At 36.8% G+C, this 16905-nt stretch overlaps 1 protein-coding gene across 6 annotated transcripts in view; it reads left to right on the top strand.

Moving 5' to 3' along the window:
- Window positions 1–16905, top strand: part of VPS8 (VPS8 subunit of CORVET complex) — a 291024-nt gene that overhangs the window by 82876 nt on the left and 191243 nt on the right. For all 6 annotated transcript variants that reach the window (XM_024995281.2, XM_024995278.2, XM_024995290.2 and 3 more), the window contains 3 exons: window positions 3058–3104; window positions 9599–9821; window positions 14040–14129. In XM_024995281.2, the coding sequence (XP_024851049.1) occupies window positions 3058–3104; window positions 9599–9821; window positions 14040–14129 (360 nt within the window). The remainder of the gene's footprint in view (window positions 1–3057; window positions 3105–9598; window positions 9822–14039; window positions 14130–16905) is intronic.

The following is a 16905-nucleotide window of genomic DNA, read 5'->3' as shown; positions in this document are numbered from 1 at the left end:
GGCCTTTTTTTTCCTGCACTAGTAATATGTAGATTGATGACTGTTAAAAAAAAAAAATCTCAGGAAGGTTTTCTTGGGTTGTATTTTGAACTATTTGTTCTATTGTTTTAGTTTTCTTATTCAGGGGTTTCAGTTACACATATATTGATGTTTTCTCTTCCTCTTCCTCGCCCTCTCCTCCTCCTTCCTTTCTCACCTTTCTCCCCCCAATTCTCTGCAAGCTGGTTCTCACTCATTACTGTGCTTACCATCTAGTCACGAAGATAAAACACCTTTTTACTACTGATACTGATGGTATCCTAATCTATAAGTAAAATAAAATGTTCATCTTTTTTCATCCCGAGTGCTATATTAAACAGTGATGATCACTCCTTCCTTTTTAAAATTCTGTATCCTGTAGATATCTATGAATGTATGCTCTTTTTTTTTTTTTTTCTTTTTCTTTTCTTCTAACTTTTAAACCTTTATGACTGTTCCTGAGTTGGATTTTGTTTCCATTTTCTGACCGTGTCATAAATATTGGTCGTCCTCAAGATGTAGTTCAGTGTTCACTGGTTTTTTCCCCCTGTTATTGCTGGACAGTTTTATTCATGTATAATATTTCCTCTCATAACTTAGAAGTGTGTGATTGTTACCCAGGTGTTTCAGATTACTATATCCAATTGCTTACTGTTCAACATCTAAGTAAAGATGTTCCTCAAAGCTATTATGGTAGCCCAGGCTACATTTAGCTTCTTCCTTCTGACACTGCCTCTTTTATTCCTTATCTCATTTCATGACATCGTCATCTAACCATCACTCATACTAGAAACTTAGCAGTTTCATAGACTCCTTATGCCTTCCTACCCACAACCAGTCTGTCACCAACCTCTACAGTTTTTCTTTATGGTTATTGATTGTATCTGCCATTTTTTATGCCTACTCTCACTACCCCAGTTTAATCTCCTGTTTCCATCTTGGACTGTAATAGCCACCTATCTTCAGTCTTGGTTTTCCAGATCCTCCCTTTATAGAATCAACAGAATGATTTGTCTGCATGTATTAATCTGGTGGTTTCACTCTCCATTATCCCTGTAGTTTATCCTTAGTACTTAATACTAGGCTAGGCACTTAATTCCTTATTTTATGCCTTTAATAATTCTGAATATACTTTAATAATTCTACCTAGTAATTATAATATTTGAAGTTTTATGGGTCTCCCTCTGTTGTTTGTAGTTTCTGCTGCCATTTACTTATGATACATTATTTCATGAGGTGCTTTAAAATTTTTTATTTTGAGCACATCTTTAGTGGGACTTTTTTAGGTCTTATTTTGCCTGTGTTAAATACTGTTTCTGGAATTTTCTTCTTTCAAGTGCCCTGGGAGTATCCTTTCTTCAGGATCACCTTTTATGTTCATTTCTTGGCTTGATTATTCCCATACTAGGGAGATAGTGTAAATTCAAGTCCCAAATCTACCTATAGGCAGGATCTTGTTTATAAATTCTCAGAGAGTACAAATTTATCCCCACTGAGTCCAGGCATCCAGGCAGAGACAGACAGCATTTCTGTGATCTTTCTATGCCTATAGGCATTGCCCGCCCCCCCGCCCAATTTCCTTTCACTAAGGAGGCATCTTTTAAGAATCCTGGTTTTAGGAGGGTCTTTGTGTCATTTCTTTATGTTGTAAGAATCAAGGCCTCAGCTTGTTTGACATTAAAACCCAAGCTCTTATATGAATAACAAATTTATAAGCCAGTTTGAGTGACAGCTCAGGGCTTATTGTTTTAGTTTGCAGTTCCCTTTTCAATTTTAAACCCTGGGTATTGCCCCTATTTTGGGGCAGGGGGAGCTCAACTATGTATTTTTAAGAGTGTTTATTAAATTTCCCCAATGTTTCTAAGAAGTTTTTTTTGTTTTGTTTTCTCCTGGAGATTATTCATCTCACTCTGTATTCTCACTCAGGGTTTAGACTTAATACAGCTCTAACATGATTCAAATCTATGGCTTTAGTTTCTGTTTTTGAAGAACCTAAGTAAGATTCTAATGTAGTCATGAGGAATATTGATAAGGAAGCAGGATGGATGGCGCAAGAATAGTCTTTTAGAATCATAGGTCCTACTTCTGCTTGCTTCTCGTTCAGATAATAAGGATTCCTTAGTTTTTGTTCTTTTTGTCAAAGGATTGTTAAGCATGTGGTATTCTCTTCTTCACATAGCATCTCCTCTCTTCTGATAGGATATTCTTCTGCACATAACCTAAGCTTTCCAGGATGTTTAAAGGAAACCATTGCTCCTCAGCTAACAGAAATGAAAGAGCACTGCTGAAATGTTAATGCTTGAGTACTTGACAAGTTCTAGTCATAATAAGCTACTGCTCCTTCCTCAAACGATTTCTCTTTAAAAAGGCCAAAATTATGGGTTGCCATTTGCTTGATGTGAGTCTATATATGATGAATTTTAAAAAATCAAAATATTTTGAAACTGAGAAATTAAATCAACCTTAAAATAGCTGGTTTGGAGGATTGTAGCAAAATATGGACAACTTTAATCACCCGAGCCACCAGTGGGACGAACTAACCGTATTATATTATTTATTTGATCTATTTCTTTCCTTGCGGATTTTCTTTACAAAAGTGTGAGATAATTGCATATTTTCAGTGTTGTTATAATGTTATATGCTCTTTATTAACTTACAATATCTACATAATATTTTATTTAAATAGCAAATTAACTGTTTTCCCATGTTGTATATTTAATTTTAATGTCTCCCTCCCGTCTGCCTCCTTCTCCCCTTTCTTTTATTATAGAGCTGTAGAGAATACCTTAATACATTAATTTTTTTTTCCTTCTTAAATGTATTTAGGATATATTTCCAGATAGAATTACTGGGTAAAAGAGTTTTCACATTTTTAAGGCTTTTGACATAGAATGCCAAATTGCTTACCGAAAGTATAGTGCCAAGTTATATTCTCCCAACAGTACTTGAAACAGACTACTTTTATTATGTGTTGTGTCTATGCAGGGGGCCATTGGACAGAGATGTGGTTCTGATGCTTTCTTTATTGTTTCTCTACAGGATATGGTACCCGTCATAGTTGATTACTGCCTTCTGCTACAGCGAAAGTGAGTATACATTGCCTGTCAGATTCAATTATTTTGAATCCTACTTGCCTCTTGCTTATATTACAATATACTGCTATGAATTTGACCGAATGGTTTTTTAAAACAATGAATTTACAGAAATTTGATTCTTTAAAAATTTTCAGTCCATTTACCTAATAAAATTAACTTGTCCAATATAGATGCTGTGGGTATATCATCTGTAAATTTATGTGGCAGAATAGTGGAGATGAAGAACATAGCAAAAGAACAATACTACTTAAAGATCTTAAAAGTGTATGATTCATGCACTATGCTTTTTTATGAATCATCACTAAAACACAGTATTTCATACCATTCAAAAAAAGGCAAGATTTATTGTGTTTCCACAGTGTTGGTTTTTGGAGCCTCTTTGTTTAAAAGAAATCAGTGTAAATAAACTCTTGATTAGATTCTGTTTATTTAAATTGTAACTGTGTAAATTAACCAGCCTGTACTATTTCATAATTCTTCAGATTTATAATAATAGTATCCTATATTCCAGGTTTTGTTCTAAATACTTTCCATTAATGTATCTATCTTTTATAACAAGTTATTTAACTTTTATAATAGTGAGGTAGGTATCATTATTATCTTCATTTTACATATGAGGTTCCAGAAGCAGTGTGTGATTAAGCAACTTGCAAAGCTTACTCATGCTTCTTTTGAGGAGCAAAGGTAGGGTTCTCATGCAGGTGGTCTGGCTCCTGGGCTTTGCTCCTAACACCAGCTTGCACCGCATCTTCGGTAGTGGAGGACAGCTCTGAGGATCCAGGGCAGACACTCCCCAAACCCTGTGCAGCGCTGCCTTGACTCTTGGATTGATGTCTGTTCAGGCTGCTTGAATCATACACAGTTGGATCATACTAGAAAGTGTCAGTGAAGGTTATCAAGAAGACAGTTATTTGCTGTGTCAGACCTTCAGTTAAGTCACAAAGGGCTCTAGCTTCTTTTTACTTAGGGCTCATTCATTCCAGTGTTTTAGCTATAGCATTAAATGTAATTATCCAGTGAGGTGTATTGTATTCATGGTTGGGGTATTGTTGAGAACATTGTTTTACATTATACATTATATTGTATTTACATTATATAGTCTTCTTTATAAAGACCCATGGAAGACATTTCTCTTATATCTAGTGGGGTGGTGTTTGGTTCTGTTGATATATTTAGTGTACACTGGCCAGTGTTAGGATGATGCTCTTGCTCCCTTCAGTCTCTGAATTTGTAATTATCGCATCATCAAAGCTGAGTTCTTCACATTTTTTAATTGTTAAATTGATAGGTCAGAAAGTGAATTTGGTAATTTTCTCTGTCAATTTGAAGTTATGAATGATAAACTCCAAATAGGATCTTTAATATGAGTATTAAAAGTTATGTAGAAGACTTTTTTGATGGCCCTCTGTTATTCAGAATGAATTTTTTTCTGCTACACTCTCTGTAGGGAGCTAAGTTTGAAGTAATAAACATCTGTTTTGAAATTAGCCCTTCCAGGAAACAAAGTCTGCACCCTGAAGAGTAATGCCTAAGTACAGAGAGAAACACAAGAGCCAAAAACTTTTTTTTGTATGTACTTTTCTTTCTCACTCTTTCTCTGGTACTCTAATAAATATTCTCCCAGGATGATGAGAAAATGTCTTAGAATTTTGTTTTTATTTGAAGTTATAGATGCAGATAGGAGTTGCTGAGTTATGTTTTTCTTGCTTCTTTATTATAGCCTCTTACTTGTTAAGAAAGAAACATAGTTTTGCCGTTAATCTTACCAGCACTGCGTGCTGCAGTTTGTCACAGGAGTGCCTTATTTGTCAACTTTTATGCTCTGGTTACTGAATTTTTAGCTCTTTAATTCTCCTCCAGACTTTTTGTGCTGAGCTGAAATATATAATTATCTTTCCTAGCATGTTGTTTTTAACAACACATTACAGAGTGCTGCTGCTGCGTCGCTTCAGTCATGTCCGACTCTGTGCGACCCCATAGACGGCTGCCAACCAGGCTTCCCGTCCCTGCTATTCTCCAGGCAAGAACACTGGAGTGGGTTGCCATTTCCTTCTCCAATGCATGAAAGTGAAAAGTGAAAGTGAAGTCGCTCAGTCGTGTCCGACTCTAGCGACCCCACGAACTGCAGCCTATCAGGCTCTTCCGTCCACGGGATTTTCTAGGCAAAAGTACTGGAGTGGGGTGCCATTGCCTTCTCCGATTACAGAGTGCAAGGGCTAGCAAATACAACATTTTCCTTAAATTCATTAGAGTTACTTTGTTACTCTTATTTTATCTTTCTTATAGTAAAGCTTCATTAATCTCAGTTTCTTTTACTTGGCTACTAGTTGGTAATCACAAAAATGTAATGGACTATTGATTTAAAATGAAACTAACATGAAAAATACTCCAATAAATGTAAAGCAAAGGGGAAAATGATGCAAAAATTACATTTGTGGCTATGAGAAAAAAAATTAATGGATACAGACCCCCCCCCAATATTACAAATACTGTTTATTGAAAAGCAGCATAAAGCAAACCTAGAGCCTATTATACAAAGTGAAGTGAGAAATACAAATACCTTATATTAATGCATATATATGGAATCTAGAAAGATGGTACTGATGAACATACCTACAGGGCAGCAATGGAGATGCAGACATAGAGAACAGGCTTTTGGACGCAGTAGGGGAGAGAGAAGGTGGGATGATTTCAGAGTGTAGCACTGAAGCATGCTTACCATATGTAAAGTATATGGCCAGTGAGAATTTGCTGTATGATACAGGGAACCCAAAGCCGATGCTCTGTGACAACCCAGAGGGATGGGATGGGGAGGGAGGTTTAAGAGGGAGGCGACACATGTATACCTATTGTCGATTCATGTTGATATATGGCAGAAACCATCACAATATTGTAAAGTAATTGTCTTCCATTAAAAATAAAATAAAAGTCTATTGGGACTTCCCTGATGGTCCAGTGGCTAAGACTCCAGTGTAGGGGGCCCAGGTTCGATCCCTGGTTGAGGAGCTAAATCTCACATGCTGCAACTAAGACCTAGCACAGCAAAATTTAAAAAAAAAAAAAAAAATCAGTAAAATAAAAGACTGTTAAAAAAAAAAAAGAAAGCAATGTGGGGTTCTGTGCAGTTGTAGCCAGTCCATTTATCATTTGTCCCCTTCCAGGACTTCAGGTGAGGCAAGTCCCCATCCCATTACTTTCAGAATCTACTCTTCTCCTTTTTGTGGAACTTGTCATAAAAGACCACATCTGTGGATGAACCATCTACCACTTTTCACAGCTGACGTGAGGCACATACTGTAATTACATATGTGTAATATGTAAATATGTAAAGGTTACACACTTAGCAAATAAATAAGTAATCAATCAATCCTAACAGATAAATAGAATTAGCACAGTTACTGTATTTAAAAAAGAGAGAATTAAAGAATCAGTGAATTATATGTCAGTACATTGTATGCATGGAAACATGGATTGCCAGTCATCAGAGAACTGAAAAGTTACATTGTTTAATTTATAATTAAATTATATGGGGAAAAAAACCCAAAGACAATTGTCCATTGAAACTGTTGAAATTATACATTGCTGATGGCTATGTGGATTGGTGCTGTGATGCTTTTTGGAGATAATTTATTTTTTTAAATTTTATTTATTTTTTAATTGGTGAAACATTGCTTTACAATTTTGTGTTGGTTTCTGCTATACAACAACATGAATCAGCCATAATTATGTATATGTAAAATATCCCCTCCTCCCTTCCCTCCCCTCCCCCATCCCACCCCTCTGTGTCTCCTCAGAGTGGCAGGCTGGGCTCCCTGTATTATTTAGCAACTTCTCATTATCTGTTTTACACATGATAGTCTATGTATGTCAGTGCTGTTTTCTCAATTTGCCCCACTCTCACCTTCCCCCACCTTCCCGTCAACAGGTCTGTTCTCTACTAGGTTCATCAGTGTATTATTTTTCTAGATTCCATATGTATGTGTGTGTGTGAATATACAATACTTGTTTTTCTCTTTCTGACTCACTTCACTCTATATAAGAAACTCTAGGTTCATCCACCTCTCTACAACTGACTCAAATTCATTCCTTTTTATGGCTGAGTAATATTCCATTGTTTAAATGTACCACAACTTCATTATCCATTCATCTGTTGATGGACATCTGGGTTGCTTCCGTGTCCTGGCTATTGAAGATGTTGCTGCAGTGATCATTGGGTATATGTGTCTTTTTGAATTGTGGTTTTCTTAGGGTATATGCCCAGTACTGGCACTGCTGGGTCATATGGTAGATTTATTCTTCGTTTCTAAAGGAGTCTTCATACTGTTTTCCTTAATGACTGTATCAGTTTACATTCCCATCAGCAGTGCAGGAGGGTTCCCTTTTCTCCACATCTTCTCCAGCATTTATTTGTAAATTTTTTGATGATGGCCATTCTGACTGGTGTGAGATGGTACCTCATTGTAGTTTTGGTTTGCGTTTCTCTAATAATGAGCAGTATTGAGCATCTTTTCATGTGTTTATTGGCCATCTTTATGTCTTCTTTGGAGAAATGTGTTTATTGGTCTTCTGCCCTTAATTTGATTGGGTTGTTTGTTTTTCTGATACTGAGCTATATGACTACTTACATATTTTGGAGATTAACTCTTTATCAGTTGCTTCATTTGCAATTATTTTTTCCCATTCTAAGGGTTGTCTTTACACCTTGTTTATAGTTTCCTTTGCTGTGCAAAAGCTTTTAGGTTTTTTTAGGTCCCATTTGTTTGTTTTGGTTTTTATTTCCATTAGTCTAGTAGGTGGGTCAGAGAGAATCTTGCTGTTATTTAGGTCAAAGTGTGTACAGCCTATGTTTTCCTCTAAGAGCTTTATAGTTTCTGGCCTTACATTTAAGTTTTTCATCCATTTTGAGTTTATTTTTGTGTATGGTGTTAGAAGTGTTCAAATCTCATTCTTTTACACTTAGGTGTCCAGTTTTCCTAGCACCATTTAAATGCCACACTTTTTTTTTTTTTTTTGTATCTTTTGACTTTAAATAAATTTCTAAAAGTAGAATGACTAAGGAATTATTAATAAGTACCCCAAATGGAAAGACTACGTAAGGAGTTGTTCACTTACTCATAATAGTGAAATAGTAGAAATAAGTGTTATCCTACAGGAATAGCTAAATAAATTCTGATGTTTTGGCATATTGACACATAAGTTAGACAAAATGATAATTTTAAAGAGTGACTAGAAGCTTAGAGGGAGAAGGCAATGGCATCCCACTCCAGTACTGTTGCCTGGAAAATCCCATGGATGGAGGAGCCTGGTGGGCTGCAGTCCTTGGGGTTGCTAAGAGTCGGACACAACTGAGCAACTTCACTTTCACTTTCCACTTTCATGCATTGGAGAAGGAAATGGCAACCCACTCCAGTGTTTTTGCCTGGAGAATCCCAGGGACGGAGAAGCCTGGTAGGCTGCAGTCCATGGGGTCACACAGAGTCGGACACGACTGAAGCGACTTAGCAGCAGCAGAAACTTAGAATAATGCTTATCATATAATTGCATAAAACAAAATTCAGATTATATCAATGATGAATATAACTCTAAAATTATTTCTGGGGATTTCCCTGGTGGTTCAGTGGTTAAGACTTCACATTCCAGTGCAGGGGATGCATGTTCAGTTCCTGATCAGGGAGCTGAGATCGCATCTCTTTGACCAAGATGCCTCTTGGTCAAAAATCCAATAATAAATAAAAATAAAAATAGAAGCAATATTGTAATAAATTCAATAAAGACTTTAAAAATGGTCCACATAAAAGAAATCTTTAAAAGAAGTAAAGTTATTCTTTGCAGAAGAAATCGAAATAAATAAAACAACTATTGAGTGTGGCAGCATTTGATTAATTACATTTTTTTTTATTTCTGCAATAAAAGTTTTCAGCCATGTTTTTAAAATATTGAACATTTTCTTTTTCCTTTCTCTCAATTATCACTACCTGAACCCTTTGGGGAAGCAAGGGGCAAGAACTAGATAAAGAAGCAAATTGGCCATGCAGATCAGATGGGAAGATTTAGATACCAGGAAAGAGGAAAGGATAAATTGTGAATAGTCCATCTAATTTTTTTCTGTTTCATCATAGTCTCTGTACTACCTGCTCTCATATTGGTATTGTCTTTAAGAAGCAGTGTGTCATAAGGGATTCAGCACAGAGTTTAGGCCTGAAGACTGATTCAAATTCTGACTCCATCCCCTTGTTAGCTAACTGACTTCCAGCAAATTATTTAACTTACTCAACACTTTTTATCTGTAAAAAGTATTGGGCAAATTAATTAGGATAGTATATATATTATGAGATTTTTCTAAACATAAAGCTCTATGCAAATATTGTTACTATTTTTAGTAAACTTGGAAGTTGAAATAGGAGAAAGATGAGATATACTTAGTAGACTGAATTTCATGGATGGTTGGAATGTTCCTAAAAGTATTTTTCCCCATTCTGTTACAGGGATCTTTTATTTAGCCAGGTGTATGACAAATTAAATGAGAATTCAGTGGCCAAAGGAGTGTTTCTGGAGTGCCTTGAACCATATATTTTAAGTGATAAATTGGTGGGGATCACACCCCAGGTGATGAAAGACTTGATTGTTCATTTCCAAGATAAAAAGTTAATGGAAAATGTGGAAGCCCTCATTGTGCATATGGATATCACCAGCCTAGATATTCAGCAGGTGAGTTTATAGGCAGTCTACTAAATTATGGAATAGACATCATTCCTTTATTGATTATATTTATCTGATTTTATTGGGCCTCACTCTATCAACCCCAATTATTTTTGAGCACTTTTTGGTAATAAGAGGTCTCATAAACTTGTATTTGTCAGTATATTTCTTTGAAGTGTTCTTTATTGAGAGCTAGATTAGAAAATCCTGCAAGCCTTTGGTTTCTTTGACAGCCCCCAGACCTCTTAGCATAGAGTTTATATTTGGTAGTTGCTCAGTAAATGATTATTGGCTTATCCTCCTTCATCAGTTTGTTCACTACTACAGTTTTCATCCTGCAAATGAATTTCAACTATAAGTACTTTCACATGAATAATAGAATATTTTTACTTTAGAGAGTATGAAGCCATTTTTTTGAAAAGTTAGTTTATATGTCCAGAGTTGATAACTTTCATACATTGTTTTGAAATACAAAGCATAGTATAAGAAGCAAATTTTTGGACATTTTAGCTTGATTAGCCAACCTGCTGTTTGATAAAATGCTTTTAGTATATCTGAGGTCACCAGAACAAGTTTTAAGTCCTTAATTGAGGAGCAAATGTGTATCTGACCTAGGACACTTCACTAACTCTTTAGTTTCACATTAGTCCAATTATGAGCAAAGGCACAAAGATACCAAGGGGCTGAGCCCTATGGTCTAAAATATGAGTGACTTGCAAAGTTAGAAGGACCAATAGGTTATTATTTTTTTTAATGTGCAAAATCACATGGAAATGAAGTTTTTGAAAAATGATTATTGTTTTCTTTCTGGAAGCTCTGTATGAATGCCTGTGAGTTTGCAAAAACCAGTTCCTCTTCTATATATGCCTTTCTGTCACGTGGGTAAGTTGGCATAATCTTCACATCTGACATTAGGTCCATTGATTTGAGAGCATGTTATCTTTCTAGCTTTATTTACCTGTCACTGATACAAGAGAAATTTCTAATTTCTTCTCCTTTCAACATTTTTAGCTTTTCTCTGAAACTGGGTTAAAATATCTACTCTTTTTCATGTTAAAAAAGCAGTTTAAACAATCTCCCCCTCAGATTCCTTTCTCTCTGTATCAAACCTTCCCCTTCTTCCTCTTGCCTTACCACCACATCTAATTTCCCCCTTGCAGCCAGATTCCTTCCTTCCCCCGCTCTTTCTCTCCTTTCTTTCCCACACTTTGAAAGTATCTTTTAGATTGCTTCTTCCATTTCATTCACATCTTAATAATTCTTCAACTTTGCTTTCACTAGAGTCTGTAATGACCTCCATGTCCACTATATCAAATGGTATTTCCCAAATTCCTTCAACAGCTTTTATTCATTAATTCAAGAAGAATTTATATAGAGTGAAAGCCTCTGAGTGTGCTTTCATGAACCTAGTGGACAAGGCTCATAAGGCCAACATTAGCAAAAAAAAAAGTTTGACATTAGAAGACAAACAAATAAACAAACCAAAAATATCCAAGACAAGTGTTCTGTTAGAAGTCAAACAGGTAAAGAGAGAATGAGAGACTATCTTAGATTGTTATAGAAAACTTTCTTGAGAAAATAGCATTGAGTCTGATTGATTCTGGAATCTGAATGGCAAGAGGAATTAGTAATGCAAAGATCTTGGAGGAGAAGATTGTTACAGGTAAAAGCAACAGCTGATGCAAAAAAGCAAAAAAAAAAAAAAAAGATATGCCTTGGGTATTAACATGCTTAGTCACTCAGTCATGTCTGACTCTTTATGACCCTATGGACTGTAGCCCACCAGGCTCCTCTGTCCATAGGATTCTCCAGGCAAGAATACTGAAGTGGGTTGCCATGCCCTCCTTCAGGGGATCTTTCTGACCCAGGAATTGAACCCAAGTCTCCTGTATCTTCTGCATTGTGGTCAGATTCTTTATCATTGAGCCACAGGGGAAGCCCTTCGGTGTTAAAGTTACAAATGAAGGAAAAACAACTTGATTGAAAAAGAGAGGTAGCCCTTTCAGGGCAGGGTACAGATTTTTCTATTTTATTCTGAGTGTTATGTGAAATCATCAAATGATTTTAAATGAGATTACTCTGATTTGCTTATGGGTAGCAGAATGACAGATGGGGAAGTAGAGAAGTAGAGAAGAAGCAAGGAAATTGGTTAAGAGCTAGTCAAAAGGAGGTATACTGGCCAGAGATGGTAGTGGTGAAGTGAAGAGAGATGGTTTGACTTTGGGTATATTTTGGAGGTAGAACTCATTTTCTGATGAATCAGACCTGAAGGTGTGGAAGGAGAGAATTTAAGACTCTTGCCTAATATTTTGGCTTGAGAAGCAAGGTGGATAGTAATTCCTTTAAGAAGATTAGAAGACTGGGATAGATCTGAGTGTAGGAGAGAAAATCAGGAGGTATATTTTGCAGTTTTGAGATACTACTAGACATAGACATTTAGGTGACGATATCAAGTCAGTGGTTGAATATGTGGGTCAGAGGGGAGGCTAGGGAAGCTATAAAGATATGTATGACCTTGACACTGGCTGAGAAGAGGAGAAGAGGACCCAGAACATGCCTTTGTCTGGAAAAACTCCCATGACACCTCACTTCCATTTTCCCTCTGAACCTCTTTGGCTGTTCCTTACCATTCCCCTTTTTTGACCTCTGCTCTTCTACTTCAGTCTTCTCCTGTCACTCACTACTATAATTTAGCTCTCATAGGAACAGAGTGTGATGTACTACATACTTCAAGTCAGAGCTTCGCAGGTGACTCAGTGGTTAAAAAAAAAAACCCACCTGCCAATGCAGGAGACATGGATTCAATTCCTGGGTCAGGAAGATCCCCTGGAGGAGAAAATGACAACCCACTCCAGTGTTGTTGCCTGGAAAATTCCATAGACAGAGGAGTCTGGTAGGCTATAGTCCATGGGGTTGCAAAGAGTTGAACACGACTGAGCAACTGAACTTGATCCTTCAAGTCATCTCTGTTCCTCTTTCTATTTTCTCAAATTGATTTCTCTTCATCCTTAACCACTTCAAGCTCCTTTCCTCCTTTCTGCTCCTTCTGCCTGCAAAACCCCTTGTTTCCTCCTCTGCCTTTGGCTTACATACATGCATCTCTTGTTCAGTCACTCAGTCGTGTCTGACTCTGCGACCGCATGGACTTCAGCACTCCAGGCTTCTCTGTGCTCTACCATCTCCCAGAGTTTGCTCATACTTATGTCTGTTGAATTGGTGATGCCACCCAACTGTCTCATCCTCTGTCGCCCCTTCTCCTCTAGTCTTCAGTCTTTCCCAGCATTGGGGTCTTTTTCATTGAGTTAGCTCTTCACATCAGGTGGCCAAAGTATTGGAGCTTCAGCATCACTCCTTCCAGTGAATATTCAGGGTTGGTTTCCTTTAGGATTGACTGGTTTGATCTCCTTGCTGTCCAAGGGACTCTCAAAAGTCTTCTCCAGGACCACATTTCGAAGGCATCAATTCTTTGGCACTCAGCCTTTTTTATTGTCCAGCTCTCACATCCATACGTAACTACTGGAAAAACCATAGCTTTGACTATATGAAACTTTGACGACAAAGTAATGTCTCTGCTTTTTAATAGGCTGCCTAGGTTTGTCATAGCTTTTCTTCCAAGAAGCAAGCGTCTTTTAATTTCATGTATCCGTTAGGTCCTAACTTAAATATTGCTCCCTCAGGGATGACCTTCTGAATACTCCAGACCAAGACAGTTTCCTTTATAGACTTAACACATTTGTAAATGAACTATTTGCATAATTGAGTATCTTCCCCAAGTCATAATTCACTTACCATTTTGTGTCCCTTCTTTTGGTGAGTGTCCAGGATGAATGGAAGCACTGTCAGGGTAGAGACTAGATCTGGATTTGTCTTATGTATTATCCCAATGCCAAGGAGAGGATCTGAATATAAATGTTTGGTAAATATTTGTAGAACTAGTGACCAAAGGTAGAATGGATATGGAAAGGGGGAGGATAGAGAAGAAATAAAATCATATATTGGAGGATGTTTAAAAGTAGCTATTATACTATTTAAAGTAACATCGAACCTACAACAGCTCTTACCCTGGCATTGTGTTTGAGTACTTTAATTTCAGATTTTTTTTTCAGAGAAGGAATAAGAAAAATTAGGAAAGAGAATTCAAAATCTTCCCCATAATTAAAGCTTTGAGGAAAATAATTGGTGAGACTTACTAAATTGTATGGACCAAGCAACATTTCCTTTTTACAGATAGTTCTCATGTGTTGGGAAAATCGACTATATGATGCTATGATCTATGTCTACAACAGAGGCATGAATGAATTTATTAGTCCAATGGAGGTAAGATTCTTCCTAATTTGTACACATATTTAATATTGTCTATTAATGTTTTTTCGCTTCTCTCCATTTGCTTTGAATAGTTTGTTTTCATCCAGTCACTTTAAATTGTCTTGTAGGTTTATTAGACTTGCACCCATTGTTGTTCAGGACTTTAGATAGTCTTTATAATTTTACACCTTCATATACGTATATGCCATTTCATTCTTTTTATCTGCATAAGTAGGTGTTTAAATCCCAGGGAACAATAGATAAAAGCCTGTGAAACTCTACGTTTTTTTTCTAAAAGATTTTCATATTATTGTAGCTTTTCCAAAAGTTATAAGAAATTTATTCTATACTATGGAATAATTATTTAATTATTATTTATTAATAATGAATAATTATTCAATTCTATAGTAGAGTAATACTCTATTACTCTATATGGAGTAATGGTACGATTGAGTAATGCTGTTTTGTAGCTGTATTCTGCTAGGGGAAACTCCTGAAAATGGTGAGAGGTCATTATTTATTAATAGCTAATTTGTTGCTTTTCCCATTTCAGGATTTTCTAGCATTCATTAGAATTTCTTATTATCCTTACCATTAGAAAAGAGCACCTAAAAATCTTTTGGGTTTATTTTTAAAAGAAACAAACCTGTCTCCATCATGTTAGTTCCTTTAAATTTGAAGACAGAATTAAGGGTTATAGATTGTGGGTATGTCAGGAAGATCCCCTGGAAGAGGAAATGGCAACGTACTCCAGTATTCTTGCCTGAAGAATCCCATGGACAGAGGAGCCTGGTGGGCTACGGTCCATAGAGTCTCAAAGAGTCAGACATGACCGAAGGGACTTAGCACACATGCAGTGCCCTGCCAGCCCACCGTGTTATTATAGTAACTGCATTACCTGGGTCAGAAGATCAGGCGTCTCCTGAAGGCATCCAGTCAGCATTTTTGCATATTTAATAAACATCTGAAAGCATTTACAGTATTATTTAAGTCAGCAGTCATTCCATGATATTTCAGTTTTCTTTTCACTTGGAAGGTGAATATCCCTTTAGTTCATAACTCCTTAAGTTTTGTGTACTTCTTTTCTCTTGGTCATTTTCCAGAAGAGTGCCACAGCCTTCCCGCACTGGTTTTGATTTTGATTGTCTGTGTTTCAAATTTGAACACCTCTCAGCTGCCTCTTCAGTGAGGTCCATGACCTCTGTGCATGCAAAAATGTTCTCCATTTTTAAACCACAATTACACTATTAAACCACAATTAGAAATAATTAATGCAGTTTCTAGTTTCTCTCAAAATAATCCCTGCAAACAGATTCTGATTTGATGCATTGTATGTTGTGATAAAAATGGTTGTGGGGTTTTGTTATTGCTGCTTTTGAAGTTTCTGTTTTGTGTGGATTTTTTATTGCTCAGAATCTGGTTTGTATTTATAGCTATGCATCTCAGATGGAACACTTTACTGTTGAGGTTGCCTTGTTTTTTGTTGAGTAGTTTTCAAGTTTAATGACTTTCAGCAGGAGCTTGGTGTTTGTTGTTAAATAGTTATTTGGAGATTTTAGCAGTGGGAAGTTAGAGGCATCCTGTAATTGCCCTTTTATAATTCTCTGCCTGTAAAGAAATCACTATTTAGTGTTTAAAGTTTAGTTACTTCAGTTTAAAGAGGTCCAAATTAAAAGAATCTGAAAAGAATAGATACGTGTATATGTATAACTAAAGCACTTTGCTGTACACCTGAAACTAACACTGTTGTAGCCATGCGTTCCGGGAAGCAAGCTCACTCAGAAGGACAGTGCAGACAGTGGAGTGCCGTTTATTACACCAGTGGGCCCAAGGCAGAGTCTCCTCTTAGCCAAGGACCCCGACCGACTTTTGTGAAAACCTTATATACCTTAAGTGTACTGCTCAAGCCCACATCCCCACATTCCTTAAACCTAGACTGGAAAGTGTTAAGGGGAGATACAATCAGGTTACAGCCATGATTCATAATCAGAAGGGTCGGCTAGTTATACATTGTAGCCTACACCAGTGGGTGTCATAAAGATTACAAAGGTGATTGACTACATAGGGGATTATTACATTCTTTTTGGCAACGGGAATTCTTGGTTTGGAATCTGGTGTTTATCAGTCCAAGAGGCCAGTTTGGCCGTAGGTATGTTATCCCCTTGGCTACCAGGCACATAAGTCCAAAGCTCACTGAAAGTGCAAGATGGAGCTTCCTTCTTTTTCAAGATGGAGTCAGCTCAGTCTGTTCCTTTCCTCCCTCAACACAACACTGTAAATCAACTGTACTCTAATGTGAACTAAAACTTAAAAAAAAAAAGGAACTGTATTGCCTTTTGAAATTTTCTAGTTTTTCTAGAATGAAAGACAGTGTCATCATACTTGAGATGATTACCATAGTCTCTGAAATCTTTCCTTAGTTCTAGTTTTGGCTGCTTCTAACATAATAGTGCCTTGTGTTGGGAGGGAAAACTTTTCCTCTACCAACTGAAATCCGAATGGTGGGGAGAAGACTGTGAATTAACTGACAGTGAACAGATTGACAGAGTAAAAGACAAGGTTTCTTCACACTTGTACTGGGAGAACTCAGAAATGAGTGAATCGCTAAACAGCCAGAGGGAGAGGCTTATCTACCAGTTTAATGAAACTTGGGATGTGAGGGGGGAGGGATTTAGTTTTCCTTGGAAAATACGAAGAGCTTTATTGGGCTTTTGGATACTAATGAATAGTTGGATTTGCCCCACTTCCCAGCGCTAAGGGCCTGTCTTCTCCCAAAACAGTAAACTCC

This window comes from Bos taurus, chromosome 1 (assembly GCF_002263795.3).
Source record: "Bos taurus isolate L1 Dominette 01449 registration number 42190680 breed Hereford chromosome 1, ARS-UCD2.0, whole genome shotgun sequence".
Taxonomy (NCBI): Eukaryota; Metazoa; Chordata; class Mammalia; order Artiodactyla; family Bovidae; genus Bos; species Bos taurus.
Note: the sequence above shows the minus strand (reverse complement) of the source record. Positions and strands in the feature narration are given on the sequence as shown.